The 14,759-nt window shown below is 34.4% G+C and overlaps 1 protein-coding gene across 1 annotated transcript in view; it reads left to right on the forward strand.

Annotated features, from left to right (window-relative positions):
• The window catches only part of LOC117104645 (alsin-like), a gene marked incomplete in the record, with an annotated part of 49,482 nt that overhangs the window by 31,609 nt on the left and 3,114 nt on the right, over positions 1-14,759 (forward strand). Inside the window, 5 exon segments of the mRNA XM_033245525.1 lie at positions 2,168-2,325; positions 4,012-4,182; positions 5,488-5,667; positions 7,702-7,747; positions 12,338-12,399. Of these exon segments, the coding sequence (XP_033101416.1) occupies positions 2,168-2,325; positions 4,012-4,182; positions 5,488-5,667; positions 7,702-7,747; positions 12,338-12,399 (617 nt within the window).

Raw genomic sequence — 14,759 nt, forward strand, 5'->3', positions numbered from 1 at the left:
TATATCCTAGAGCCGCCACTGTGTATAGGGCTAACAAAATCTATAAGATTTTACATGCCTATCATTGTGTTAGAAAAAAATGGAGGATATGCTTCTTTTTAACCATTTTATTATCAATACGTAAGTCAATGAGAGTTCTAGTTCGTCGACAATGTTGTTGTATAGACAAGATATATAAGCAAAATATACAGACAGCATATGTTTCCGCTTACGTTTATTATGAAAAGTTGACTTGGAGAACTTTTCATAAGAATCGTTTGCAATGCAACGTATGCGAGTTCATTTAACAAAAAAATCGCGGTTTCCTGTCAAATAGTGGAAAATCGACGTATCACATGAAAATTCACTACGTCGGTTTCCTGTCCAAAACTGTCCAAAAATAGAATGTCCACCCGCCTCAGCCCCCACCCGCCTCAGCCCCACAACTGTTGTGGGGCTGAGGCGAGTGTGCATTCTATTTTTTTCACAAGACCCTCCCTGGAACCCCTCTATTTTGACTTCCTGGACCCGCCACAGTTGGAGTATCATTTCCGGGATGACAGATATAGCAGAATGAATATTAAAGTAAATGACTTATAAAACAGTGAGGGTACAACCAAAATTGTTAAGTACCCCACCCCCTGCTCTGACTAATGGCCGGACCACTTGCAAAATGATTCCGACGGCTATATGACATTTATAGAAGGGTAATTTTCATCCATCGGGGGAAAAGTGAAGTTTTTGTCGGGGAACCCATATCAAGGATAACCCTCATGATAATTAATTCATTGAGGTTGTGGAAGCAATCTTGACTTCGACTTTGTTCGGAAATCTGTGGCACGTTCAAGGGGAGGGGGTGCTAAATTGTTCAATTTTTTTGAATGGAGATATAAGGAAAATTATATTGAAATTTTAAGTCTGAGAGTGTAATTTCCGGCCATCTAGAGGTGCCATAATCACAAATTTTCTTACCTCAGCCACAACCATGGTGGGGCTGAAGTGGTATAGATTCTCCATCTGCTGAAGTACCCAGTGGCAGATTCAAGGGGACCCAGCCGGCACGCCCCCACCCCCTAAATTGTTCAATAAAAAAATGGAGATATAAAGATAATTATATTCAAATTTTATGTCTGGAAGTGCAATTTCCAGCCATCTAGAGGTGCCATAATCACAAATATTCTTACCTCAGCATGGTTGGGCTGGGTTAGTATAGATCTTCTATCTGTGAAAGTACCCTCACTGGCCCCCTCTATTTCGAATTCCTGGATCAGCCACTGGAAATTACTACAAATATGAAATCATATTACAGTAGCTTGATGCCTATAAAATAACTTATAAAATTCACCAAACTTCGTAAAACATAAGTAGCTTCCAGGGGGCTTCCACCGGGGCCCTTGGTGGCCCCCAGGCTACATGCTCGCTTCGCTGGCATACTGGACCCCCCCAAAAAAAAACGTTCCGCCGCTGTTGCTCCCTAGTTTATTGCATCACATAAATTATATTTTTTATTCTTTATTAATTTATTTTATTTCCATTTTGTTTCTCTTCAATTATTGAGCATCTTATTGAATCAGTTATATTATTTAGACACACTCTTATGTTCAGGACCCCACAATTAAAGCTTGCTCACAGTGGGGTACCTTTTTCACTGTAAGTCATTTCCATTTCAACTTTATTGTATATACCGGTACTCAATTACAGTTTCGAGAAATAGAACATTACTTGATTACATTATGCAAGTCATACTTTTTATTACTATACTGTATTAAATTATTATATAACAGCTTAGACTAGTTGTTTAATTGTAAGCCATCAATAGTACATGCCTGTGGGCCCAGTGACTTACAAAACAATGATTGGAGGTTTTGAAAAGGACATCATCATCGTCATAATTATTAAAGGCTGAGGCCACAACTATTTGTTTGCATACATGAAAATCAATCGTCATTCACATTATTTTCATCATCATTATTTGTCTGAATTTTTATTAGAAAGATACCATGAATTATAGTGGGAGGTTGTGTATTTTTTGTAAGAATTTTGATCTTTCCCACGTTCAGAATTTCCTGTGGATGAAAATTTGTAATAGCTTCTTCCCTGAGGTTCAAAATTATCACAGTTGGCCCAGATATCACCATCAAAATTTTACCTGTCTATGATCTTTCAAGAGTATACTTTTCCTTACTAGGCATTCAACTCCAGCTTGCATCCACTTGGAAAGCTTGTTGATAACCTTGTGCACGCATTCACTAATACGTACCTTGGCATAGGGGCGCATCGACGACTGCTGCCGTACGCTGTCGACGAGATCAAATCCTTTGTCAAGAGACTCAGTGACATAGTCAAGTATGTGTTCCTTGTTTGTTATTTCTTATTTAACAGTATGATAATATATGCTAAAAAAGAATGCATTTTGCCTATTTGTGTCTTAGTGGGGTCTTTTGCTCTTTCTGATTATGAATGAAACATGGTTTTTTTGTGTTTTTTTTTTTTTGTGATTTTTGCATATTGGAATCAGTGGTGGCACCGGGGAGGGGGGGCTGCTGGGGGCTATAGCACCTCCATCGGGGAAAACGAGTAAATTTTGTTGGTGAATAAACATGTAGTGTTCGATTAGCCACCATATTGTTTTCATTGAACTATTTGTGTTAACTTTTCATCACAATAATAATAATAATAACAGTTCAATGAGACTAATTAAGAATAATTTGCGTTCTGTTATGACAAATGCCCATTTGGATAGCCTCATGATGCTTGGAATACATCGTGATATGGGAAGCAACCTCCACCTTGACAGCGTAGTTGACAGATTTCATGCAAAATTTCTAAAGTGTAGAATTTCACTTTGAAGAATGAGGATTTGAAAATAAATTAGATAGTTACATTGCATACTCTTTGTTTCTTGTGTTATTCAAACTGTTTTGGTTTTGGAAGCTGATTTCAACATTAGAGAACATTAGACATTAGTTCATAAGTTGGACCCCCCACCGGGGGCCTAGACGGCCCCTTGGCCCTCAGCCAAGTGAGGCTCGGTGCGCTCCACTAGCCACCCACCTCCCCGATTGGAATTATTAGTTACTGGTAATCTTAATATAAAATAATAATTTGCTGTTTCTTATTCTGGGTATTTAATGTTTACTGTATTGAATTTTTGTATGTTCCCCTATGTGGTTGAATAAAATTTGAATTTGAATAAAAATAATATGTTTACAAATGTTGGGGTAGTGAAAATTATTAGTCTTTTAGAGAGTGCTCTCCTAAATATGTTGACAATTGACACTGTTTTCTCCAATTGGAAAAAAATACTCCTTTGAAGAAGTAACTTAACAAAAAGACCTAGGTGTTTTGATTAGTAAAACCATGAAACCTGGTTACCACATCAACAAAATATGCAATAAGGCCAAACAGCGGATAGGATTGATCAAGCGATGCTTCTCAAAATTTACTGAAGAAAAGATATCAATCCTTTATAAATCGATCATTAGACCTATACTTGAGTACGATGCTGTAGTATGGAACCCCATCTTAAAACAAGATATCATGAAGTTGGAAAAAGTGCAAAGAAAATGCACAACTGAAATAAAAATGAGTACACTTGAAGAAAGGAGGAAAGAAAATGACCTTATTAAAACATACAAATACATTAACAATTGTTACAAGCAACCTCTTGTTCCTCACTTTGTATATACCCAACGCTCTGGCCTTAGAGGTCACTCAAAGAAACTTCAGAAAGATAAATTTAAATCCGACGTTGGGAAGCAATTCTTTGGAAACACAGCCATTGATGGCTGGAATAGTTTGCGGCCTGACATTGTTTCTGCACCATTTGTAGCATCCTTTAAAAGAAGTCTGAGAACTCTTCCCCAGAAATAAAGGGTCAAGCAATCAAGTATCAAGATATAATAGATAGAACCATACTGGTGTAGGGCAGTCTTTTAAGGCACACGGGGAAGGACCATTCTATTATTTTTAATGGGTGTTATTTTCAAGTTCACTACGAACATCACCATAGATTTGGTTATTTATTCACAGGGTACTTTTTCCAAGTTTACCTGGTAGAATGTGCAATGGAGAAGTCCCAGTTTCTGCACCAATGCCTAATGTGGAAGTAAATCCTGAACTATCGTATTACTATGACTATGGGATGATGCAACAAGGGGAAGAAAACAAGCCAGAAGTTAAACCTACAAAAGATGTCAGCCGGTACGAATGCAGATAACACCATTTTTATGTACAACGAAAATGTGGCAAAGACAATTCCAAACCAGTCACTCGTCACAAAAATCAATTTTTAGTTATTAATACAGGGTTAAATAATAAAACAACAGATATGAAATGGTTATGAAGTTACAGGAGTTTAAACATACAGTACAGCTGTTTAAAGAATGATATTTGAGAAATCATCCATCAAGATTATGATTTTGGGCATTTCACAGGCAGAAAACATTACTAAATCATTACAAATTGTTGTTTTAACATTGAAAATGGGGAAATAACAGCATAGCTTGGTATATAGATATATAAAATATAGGTTAGTGTAATAAAGTAGATTTCAAAAATGTTGACATCCCAGCATGTTTTAGCAATTATCTCTGAAACAGGATTTGCGATGAGTGACTGGTTTGGCTTGTCTTTGCCACAAATAGTATATGTAACTAAATTGTTAATTGTAATCTGCCACGTGTAAACATATTCATAAAGATCCTTGGATCCATAGCCAGCATGGACGCAAGGGGATAAACTCTTGCTGGAAAGGATTCCATCAGCCAGGACCCAGCATAACAAAAACAAATTGGGAATTTTGGGATTAGTATTTTGTGAATGGTCTCAGAGTAGCCTAAATTGGCCCAAAATTAGATTAGATTTGAACATTGCACCAAAGACCTGACAGGATCTCTAGCATTCAGGGCATGCACAGTGGCTACAACCAGTTTAGCCAACTGACCTAAGCTACTCTCAAGCACAATCACCGACGAGACGAATGACCGAGCGTTTAAGGCAGGGACACCGCAACCTACAGCCATAACATTAACGCTGGTTGGATAGGCACCCGTCTGTAGTTCTGGTGGTGGAGCATGTCTTCTCGGATAAGGACTCTAAATCGTAAACCCAGTGTACACAATTTTTCTTGTGTACAGTTTAAAGGACCCGGTACATCCTTTGAGAAAAATCAAGGGTTACCCAGTGTACTGATCCATTCAGTCTCTGTCATGGATAAACAAAAATACGCCTGCCTCTTGGCAGCTGATTGGACATAATGTGACCCTTGGGGAGAAGAAAGTTGTGAATGTGTTAGTTTAAAACTGTGCGCATTTCTGTCCAGTTAAAGCTGCAAGTCAAAGGTTATTTTTTACCTTTAATCACATGAGAGCTCTATGGTGAGAGGAAGTATGTGCTTTGATTCAGTGACTGAAATAATTTAAAGTGCATAGAGGTCTTGGGTCTGATGCGCTATATAAGACCAGCGTCTTATTTCGTATCATTTGATCTTTCTTTGTGTTTTCAAAGGGCTGTGCAAGTAAGTATTGAAAGTGTGATGCACCCATTACTGTTACCACGTCTGTATCCCGCATTGTTTGCGTTATACGCCCTCAACCATGACCAAAGTGACGATTGCTACTGGGAACGCCTCTGCCGACTCAACAAGCAGTCAGACATTCCATTGATGTCCTACCTGGGAATACACAAGTAAGCTTGCAGCCACATATCAGTTCTAATAACAGTCGCATGATTTATTTTAATAAAATACAAAATATCTTGAAAAACATACAAACAGTTTGGTCAAACCATTGAACTACCAATAAAAAGTATGTAGCCAGGATTACTAAAGGGAGGGTTTTTTTTTTTTTTGTTTACATGTGAATTTGAATTTTTTCCCGGGGGGAAAACCCACGGAGCCCCTTTATTAATTTATCGATTCATGGAAAAAAAGAATACGTATGTATGCAACTTACTCATTTTTTTTAAATGTATGAATACACACACACATAACAGGCCTATTTACTATAATAAGAATAAGTTTACCTGACCGTTTTCAAGAGAGGAAAACCTTGAATTTTGAAGAACTTAAAAGTCATTAAAAGACACCTCAGAAGTCTGGAAAGCTCATTTCCCACCATCTGAGAATCAAAATTTTCGCAGGGAGCATCCCCCTGACACCCCTTTCTTTTTGGGGTTTTTATGAAAAAAAGTCCCCCCCCCTTAATGTTAACCCAGATCCGCCCCCCTATGCTGCTTACTGCCGTAGTGGGACCGAAGGTAGGGCCTTGGAATGGTCTATGGGTGAAGCCAACTAAGGTACAGCATTATAGGTCACCAGCACACAATATTGATTTGAATTCTTAGGGCTATTTTAGAATATTATTTTAAAAAAAAAACATGTGGTCATTAGTTTCAAGATTAAGTCTTTGAATAAAAAAAAGCATAGAATTTTTTTAATGTACTTTTTCTCAGAAATTATTTTATTTCTTGACACCAATGTGAATTTCTTAAATTAACTTTCATCTGTTTCTGTGATATAAAGATGTGCAAACAATACAACACTTGACACAGTATAGTTATTCTACTTGTGTTTATTATGTGTTTACACAAAATCAATATTAAGAATGGTGATGAAAATGAATATTTACATAATCAATATATTTAATAATTTGTTTGAAAGAACCATTATTCTCTACTGAACCTGAATAACTTTATTGTCCATGCTTCAATACCTTAATCAATATATGAAGAACTGTAACATGACCTTGTATTATCTTATTAAGAAATAAATATATTTTTTTTTATATTTGTGATAATTATATGTTATTTAAGATTGAGAATTTCTTTTTTCCTTTTATCAAACTAAAGATTAAAACTTGAATGGTAAAATTGCCTTAACAGTTCCGCTGTTCTCCACACGATGATGAATGTAACTATACAGACTGACCTCTAGAGGGCCGATTTTGTTTAAGAAAGAAATTCTCAATCTTAATCATTACTACAAACAAGATGAACATTTACAATTATATTTCATTTACTTATTTTATAGTTATATATGCTTTGTTTGTTTTCAACTCATTTTTTTTTTATCTTAATGGAACTTCAGTTTGAATTTTATGAGGATAAACACCTTACCTTATAAACCCTAGGTTTATTAACTGAAAATTAAAATTTTTTAAATAACCAGGATGAAACAACATTAATCCAAGCCCTATAAAAAGCCTTCATATTGAATGTGCCAAGAGTTTTAAATGTTTAATTCCACTAGAAAAAAAAACTATTCACTTTTTAGACTCACCATATAAATGCAAATTTTTTATTTTAATAAACCATTTTAGTTGGCAATAATATTTTGATATTTTTGTGGCTTGCTTACTTATGTATTTTGATTAGAAATTTGAAATATGTGGTCGTCCTTTTAGCTTAGAAACAATTCAGTTAAATCTGAATAGATTTTATAAATATATATGGAAGTAAGAAAAAAATAAATAAATAAATATACAGTAATAATGGTCATTGTACTACTGTTTCTATATATAAAACCCCAAAAGAAATAAGTTTTTTATATTTTAAATCTTCCTGGAGTTACCCTAGGAATTGATGTCTGTTGCTCTTAATTATATATCCTATCTTTGTTTTTGTTCTGTATTTAAGAAATGTTTTGTGATTTTAATTCCTGAATAAAATGAAATGAAATAATATGAATATAATCCTTGGATTAATTTCATTTTAAAAATATAGGAATCTTTTGCTTCTACCGGAGCAAAGAGACCAGGATACTCAAAGAGTAAGTAGACACCTCAATTACAATTATATACAGTACTTGATAATACCAGGGTTTATATGCATCGTGAACTATAAGATGTGGGATGTGCTATCTCAATTATTTAAACCTTTTTCGTCTTATGTAAAAAAAATAACCTGCTTATTTTGAGACTACGACATTGCCAAGTCAAATTGACCTGTGATGTATGCTTAGCGCCGCCTACATTTCAATGCTCAAACTTACTGATTAATTCACAGTTTAAAATGGCATTATAATAAGGGAGTTTCTATATTGAGTGCTATGCTTATTACCTCAAGGATATATCTTTATCTTAAATTATCTTATCTAATATAATATTTTTTTTATATTAACCAAAATTTGTCTCTACTTCTATATAATTGTTAATTATTCATTTGGAAGGATAAAAGCCAAAGTCATGGCTGACAGCATTTGATCAAATTTGAAATTAGTGAATCAGAGAGCACTAATGAATGTGACTACAACAATAACAGTAACAGTAGTAGTACCATGCATGTAAGCTGATACACTAGTCTGTTTTTTACGTGGTAATTGAAGCTAATTTGTTTTAGTGCTGTCCTGTTGCTTTTTGTAGCTTTCAAGTGACCACTTCAAAACAAATAAATTAAATTTCACATTTAATTTGAAAATTGATAGCATGGAAGTTATTACTTAAATCATGTTTGTAAATGAATAAAAGAATTGTAATACTGGTAAGAATGATAACTAATTTATGTTTGTCTGTAAACAGAACATAGGGCTTTTCTCATTGGAATAATGAGAACTGATGTTTGAAATTATAAATTAAACAACAAACATAATAAAACATTCGATGTTACCAAGACTCAAAATTAGGTCATTTTTATACTGCTAATGATAGAGTGTTAAGGCGCGATCTCCAAATTATCCCAGATGACAAATCAGTGTTCAGACGTGTTTTCTAATGTTCTACCAAAACGCGTCTGAAAACACCGTTTGAATAGTACATAGCTTGGAGGCTGATATTCCGTTTTGGCCTTTGCTCCTCCCCTTTAACCAGGACCTCCAGGAATGTTGTCATCATGTAATTTACAAATCTTCATACAAGCATAGAATATAGGTCCATAGAGAAAGTATAGCCACATGTACGTATAAGAAAACAATAGAAAATCGTTCAAACGATCAACAAGCGTCCAAACGATTGACCGTAGTCCAGACGTGAGCTGTAATTTAAGCGTGTAGCAAATGAATATTCATATAGCGTGGTAATTAGACTGGTTGATTTTTCAGATGCGTTTGTGATAGGGTGTTGACCTAGACGCGTTTTTGCTGTCTGAGATAATTTGGAGATCGCGCCTAACTACTATGCTATAGAACTCTGCCCTATGAAAGCCGGTGGTTTTCCAGTCTGTGTTCATTTTTGTTTTTGATGCAGTGGTTTTAACTTTATAGGTAGACAGTGAACATTTTACAGTGAATTTTAGAGCAAATCTCTGTTGAACCTGACTTTAACTTGAAATGCTTTTAAGAAAACACAAATTGCATGATGTATAACAGAATCGCCTATAACATTACTAGTTAAATCTATGGATTAGATTGGATTTATTTGGTGTAAACACCAAGGATAGCCTACAAAAGTCTAGAAGAAGACTTATTCCGGTGGGGTCCTTCTGGTGGTGATTGGGCAGCACACCGGGAGACAATACCCTACTCTTTTCCGCCAAGTGTACTGCATTCTTTAAGGTGCACATGGGCCATAAATGCACACAGGACCAACGGCTTAAAGTCTCATCCGAAAAACGGTGCGCTATTGTAACTTACATTTCAGCCCTCCAGCTGAAACACAAGGAGAGGCAGCAGTGGGAATTTCTTCTTGGGGACCTAGAGATCTCCACGGTTCAGCAGCACACACAGTGGCTACCACCAGATTAGCCGACTGCGCTAAGCTGCTGTATACTTGGAACAAGTTTGATGACTATCCAATATTTGAAATTGAACAGTATTGGTGGATTTGGGGGAGGGGGAAGGGGTCCTGACCCCCCCTCCTTGAGCTGCCAAGCGAAAAAAATTCTATACCTACCTTTTCAGGACCTGAGCAGAAATTGTGTTTTTTAAACCTAAAAATACAAATCATCATGCAAAATTTACCCTTATTATTATTATTATTATTATTTATTCGGCATCAATATACTGTATACAAAATCGCAGTGTTTTCTAAAAAGACGACAGGGAAAGGGCCACTCAATCATGCCAGAAAGGCTGCAATATTTGCACTGGTTCCCAATGGTGAAAAGTTTTCCGTCCGTTCGCAATCTCTGCTGTGGATGTACCAAAGGTAGGCTTAGCACAGGGCTTAGCACTCAGTAGCTAAAATCCCCACAGGAATTGTGCGGGAAATTTTGACAGGGGACGGGCCAGGGACTTTGACCAATTTCACACATAATAAGCCTAGGCCTATTTACTGTAATAAGAATGAGAAAATTTACCTATGAATTTTGAAGAACTTAAAAGTTATTAAAAGACACCTCAGAAGTCAGGAAAGCTCATCTAGGAGTCTTGAAGTGGGGGCCTGAGGGGGGTGTAAATGTGGAGCAGGGGTCTCGATGATTAAGTGAGTGCGGCTAGGTTTGCAAAATAAGGTGAGGTGATTTTAAACTACTTAAGCATGTTTTTTTGCTTTGGACATTTTCAATTGGGAAAAACTGAGGGGGAAGGGGTATAAGCTTTCTGGGTGGGAGAGGGGGGGGAGCGTTTTCCCTCATCCTTAAGGTACGCCAATGATAGTGATAGGAAAAAAAATAAAAAAGCAAAAGCAATATCTTTCCCTCAGTAGTATGAAAACCAATAATATTACTAACAATAAAAATAACTATGGCAACCACAGTAGTAATGAAATTAATAGAAGCAATATATTATTAGATATCACAGCCTATTGTGACTAACAAATTAATTTACTATAACTGTAGCTTTATTAGGTGTTGTATAGTAGTACTACATGATGCATTCAATGTGAAAGCTAGTGTTTTCAGTAAAACGTTTGCTATGGAGAGGCGATGTTTTTCCCTACCTGATGTGTTATCATACTAAATACTCAGTATGTTCCCAAATACTTGCACAAAAAATTTGCAAGTGATTCGGTTTGGAATCAAACCTCTGACCTCCAGATAACTAACCTGGTATCATAACCACTAGACCACCGAGCTTGCGCTTTAGTGATTTGCAAAAAAGTTTGCTATGTACTTGTTTAATTTTATATGGAATTATCATTTGTTTGTGTTAATTTATCCATAGGTACCACACTGATAAATCTGTGATATCTAGCTAGGTTTTTTTATATATATTTTTTATATCTAATACATATATAAGTTTGTTTTGTAAATACATACTATATGACTATGCCATTTTTCCATTTATGTAACTTACCTCTAGAAAATAATGGAATCATCCATTCCAACCTCCATAAAAAGGGAATATGTGCTATGTATTAAATATTGTTTATTTAATTTGATCTATTGATTTTTTCCCCTTCATTCTTTATTTAAAATCTTGTAAAGTTTCACAAAAAAATGTAACACAAAAACCCAAGGTCAGTGTATGAGAATACTCACCAAATGCAGGGTCACAAGACAAACAATTATAAAACATTAAAATGTTAAGTTTAAAAAAGAATAAATGAACAATTAGCTTAGCCATCAGCCCCATGTGCAATGAGCATTTGCATGTCACGGTTTTAGTACAATTTTTGTCTCACATGGCTGAAAGCACAGATTGGATCCAATGCTGGCAGTTGAATTGGCTCATTTCTGGTGGGCTTGTTGATCATAGATCATGGTAATGATAAGTTGATATTGTTGATAATGATGATGCTGTGATAGTAATGAGGATAATAATAATGATGATAATGATATTGATATAAGTAATATTGATGATTAGGCAAGATTCTCTTTATTTCTTGTTTAGCGAACTTAAGTTTTGTTTTCCTATTTAGCAAATAGTTTTTCCTAAAGCATCCAGGCAAAACGAAAATAAAAATAAAATTGTATTGAAAAATGGGATTGATAAATGATTTAAAATTATATAATTAAAGAAGAAATATAGATATCTTATTTTGGGAGATTTTAAGGCAGCCATGGGTGAAAATAAAAATAAATTTTTAAAAAATGTTTTTTTTCTGAAATTTCCATTTTTTCATGGTCGATAAAAATAAAATTTTATTTTAATCATCATTATTGGCAATATAACAAGGTATAAAAACAGCCTTGCATTATGATAGTAAAATTATGTTTATAGTGTTGATTGTAATTTGATGTTAGGGATGATAATCATAATGATGATGATTATCATCGTGATCATGATAATCCCGATGATAATGACTCTCCTAATCATTGTCATCATGATCATATTGTTCTGTCATGTAATTGATTAGTGTATTTGTTGTTGAAATGAAAAGTTATGTTTTTCAAGCTGTCGATATTAGGAATTTTTTTTATTATTTTACAGGTTTTTTTTTTAATTGCAACTTAATTTTTATAGTATATTGTATATTTTTTTTTGTATTTGATAAATCATTGCGATACATTTATTTAATTGTTTTTTTTTTTATTGTTTTTATAGAGGTACTCTGAAACTACTGATATATGCTATAAGGAAGCTGTTGAAAATTTGCGAAACTTAAGGTAAAGACTATAATAATACAGTATTGATATGCATATTGATCAACCCTCCTGGTGAGCTAATAAATATTCATTAACCTTGTTGCGTGATAAATTGCGTGGTGTGGCAATAACTGTGAGATTAATATTGATTGATTGATTGAATTTATTTGGTAGAAAATATAATATATGCTGTATATCGATTTATTCAAGAATAGCTTTATTCCTTATTTAAAAAGGATTGCTTATCTCAGTGAATATAGTATTACATATGATAAGAATACTACCCAAAAATGGTCCTTGAAATCTGAATTACTAAGAATAACCATGTCTATAACCATAGGTAGAACCAGGGGATCTCCAAAAAACAGACAGAGACATTTTGAGATTTAACATTTCGATCTATTTGATCATTTTCAGAAATACTAAATCTAATATTAAAATATGTCTGTGTCATATGGGAGTTATTGTTTTTGTTTTATTTGAAACATGCATAACTCATTTAAAACCACTTTTTCCAATTTGGTCCTGGTGTGACCATGTTTTTGTATTTGGTAAGGTGTCGCCAACCTCTGAAATCGTGCAGTATCACTATCTTGTGAAAATGTATGGTTTCACTGTCCTGTGAAATTGTATGGTTTCACTGTCCTGTGAAATTGTATGATTTCACTGTCTTGTGAATTGTAATGTGTTGATATATTGTGAAATAGTAATAAGGTGGTGTTGTGAATAGGTGATATGGTTTTGCCTTATTGTAAAGTTGTGGTGAGTTGACATTGATGATGATGATGATGGTGATGATGATGATGATGATGATGATGATGATGATGATGATGATGACGACATAGAAGTTGATTATAACTTTCATCATGATAGTGTTGATGATGATGATAATATTTATGATAATGTTATAGTAGTTTAATAATTACATAATTTGTGGCAGAGACAAGCCAAACCAATCGTTGCTTGCAAATTGTGTTTCGGAGATAATGGCCAAAATGTTGGAATGTCATTATTTTTGAAATATATTTTATTACACTAAACTAACTTTATATATCTGTACATCATGCTATGTAGTCATTTTCCCCATAAAAATATTTTTTTATGAATTAGAAATGGCCAAAATCGCTGTATATTTAAACGCTTTAAACTGTATAACGAAATGTTGGATTTAAATGATTCTTTTTTTATCTTTTATATTTACTGCTTAACCCTGTATTAATAACTAAAAATTGATATTTTTTTGTGTTGAGTGAATGGTTTGACTTTACATAACTTTAATATTGATTTTGATATTCCATATTGCCTTTCTCAGGGAATCTCATTATCTGTAATCTTAAATGCTATATATGTAACCTATTCTTATTAAGAAGCTTGTTAAGTTAAAAGGTGTTATATAATCTCATTAGGAGGCATGGAAAGTAGAGCTGATTAGTTTTTATACCATCATTCCTTTAATACCGAGTTACATTTATAATATTTATAATTATAATTTTAACTAGACTTACTATGTCTGTCTGTCACCATAGATTGACACTAAATATTAGGAGGCACATCCTTGATGTATGGCCTATGATTCGGCAAAGCACAGAAAAATTCTAAGCATGGGAAGTGACCAAAGTGACGGCCAGAAAAAAACAGTGCAAAAAAAATAGGAAAAATATATGTAAGAAAAAGAAAAAAATATCAGAACAAAAACAATGGATTTCCCAGAACCAGTGGCGTAACGCTTATACGCTCTCATGCGGTGATCCGCAGGGCCCCCAATATCTAGGGGCCCCGGGGCCCCTACCTATAGGGTCCTTGGTCAGAAAAGAACATTGTTGATACATAACAGAATAATGTGTCTCTGACATTGACTGTAGGACATATTGTATTATATCCAGTGACAGATTAAGGGAATAATTAATTTATCAAATTTGTAAAAAAGAAATAATGATTTAAAAGAAACAAAAAACAAAAACAAAAAATATTCAAATTTGAAGTCAGTGCGTGCCATTTCCGGTCATCATATCTAGAGGTGTCATAATAAAGGTGGTACAGACCCTTCTTCTATGAAAGTCACTGGGCCCTCTATTTTAAATTCCTACTCCACTAATATGCAATTTTACAATCATTAAAACAATTATACAATGACAAACATGATTTAAAACACATCTAAACCCCACAATGTAATTGGCGACCGTGACCGGAAAGGGCCCCAGTCTCGAAAAGCCACAGGGCCCCGGCCCCATCGTTGCGTCGCTGCCCAGAACTGCTGGGAAAGCCAATAATAATAATGACTTGATCACAAATTAATTGTGTTTTACAGAAGGCTGTTTAAAGGTGTATATTAATAAAATTTAAATTACAAAATCATTTACACGATAAAAGACTTAATCAAA

The sequence above is a fragment of the Anneissia japonica genome, unplaced genomic scaffold, assembly GCF_011630105.1.
Source record: "Anneissia japonica isolate Jap-2015-1 unplaced genomic scaffold, ASM1163010v1 scaffold287712_len2945570_cov188, whole genome shotgun sequence".
In the NCBI taxonomy this organism is placed as follows: Eukaryota; Metazoa; Echinodermata; class Crinoidea; order Comatulida; family Comatulidae; genus Anneissia; species Anneissia japonica.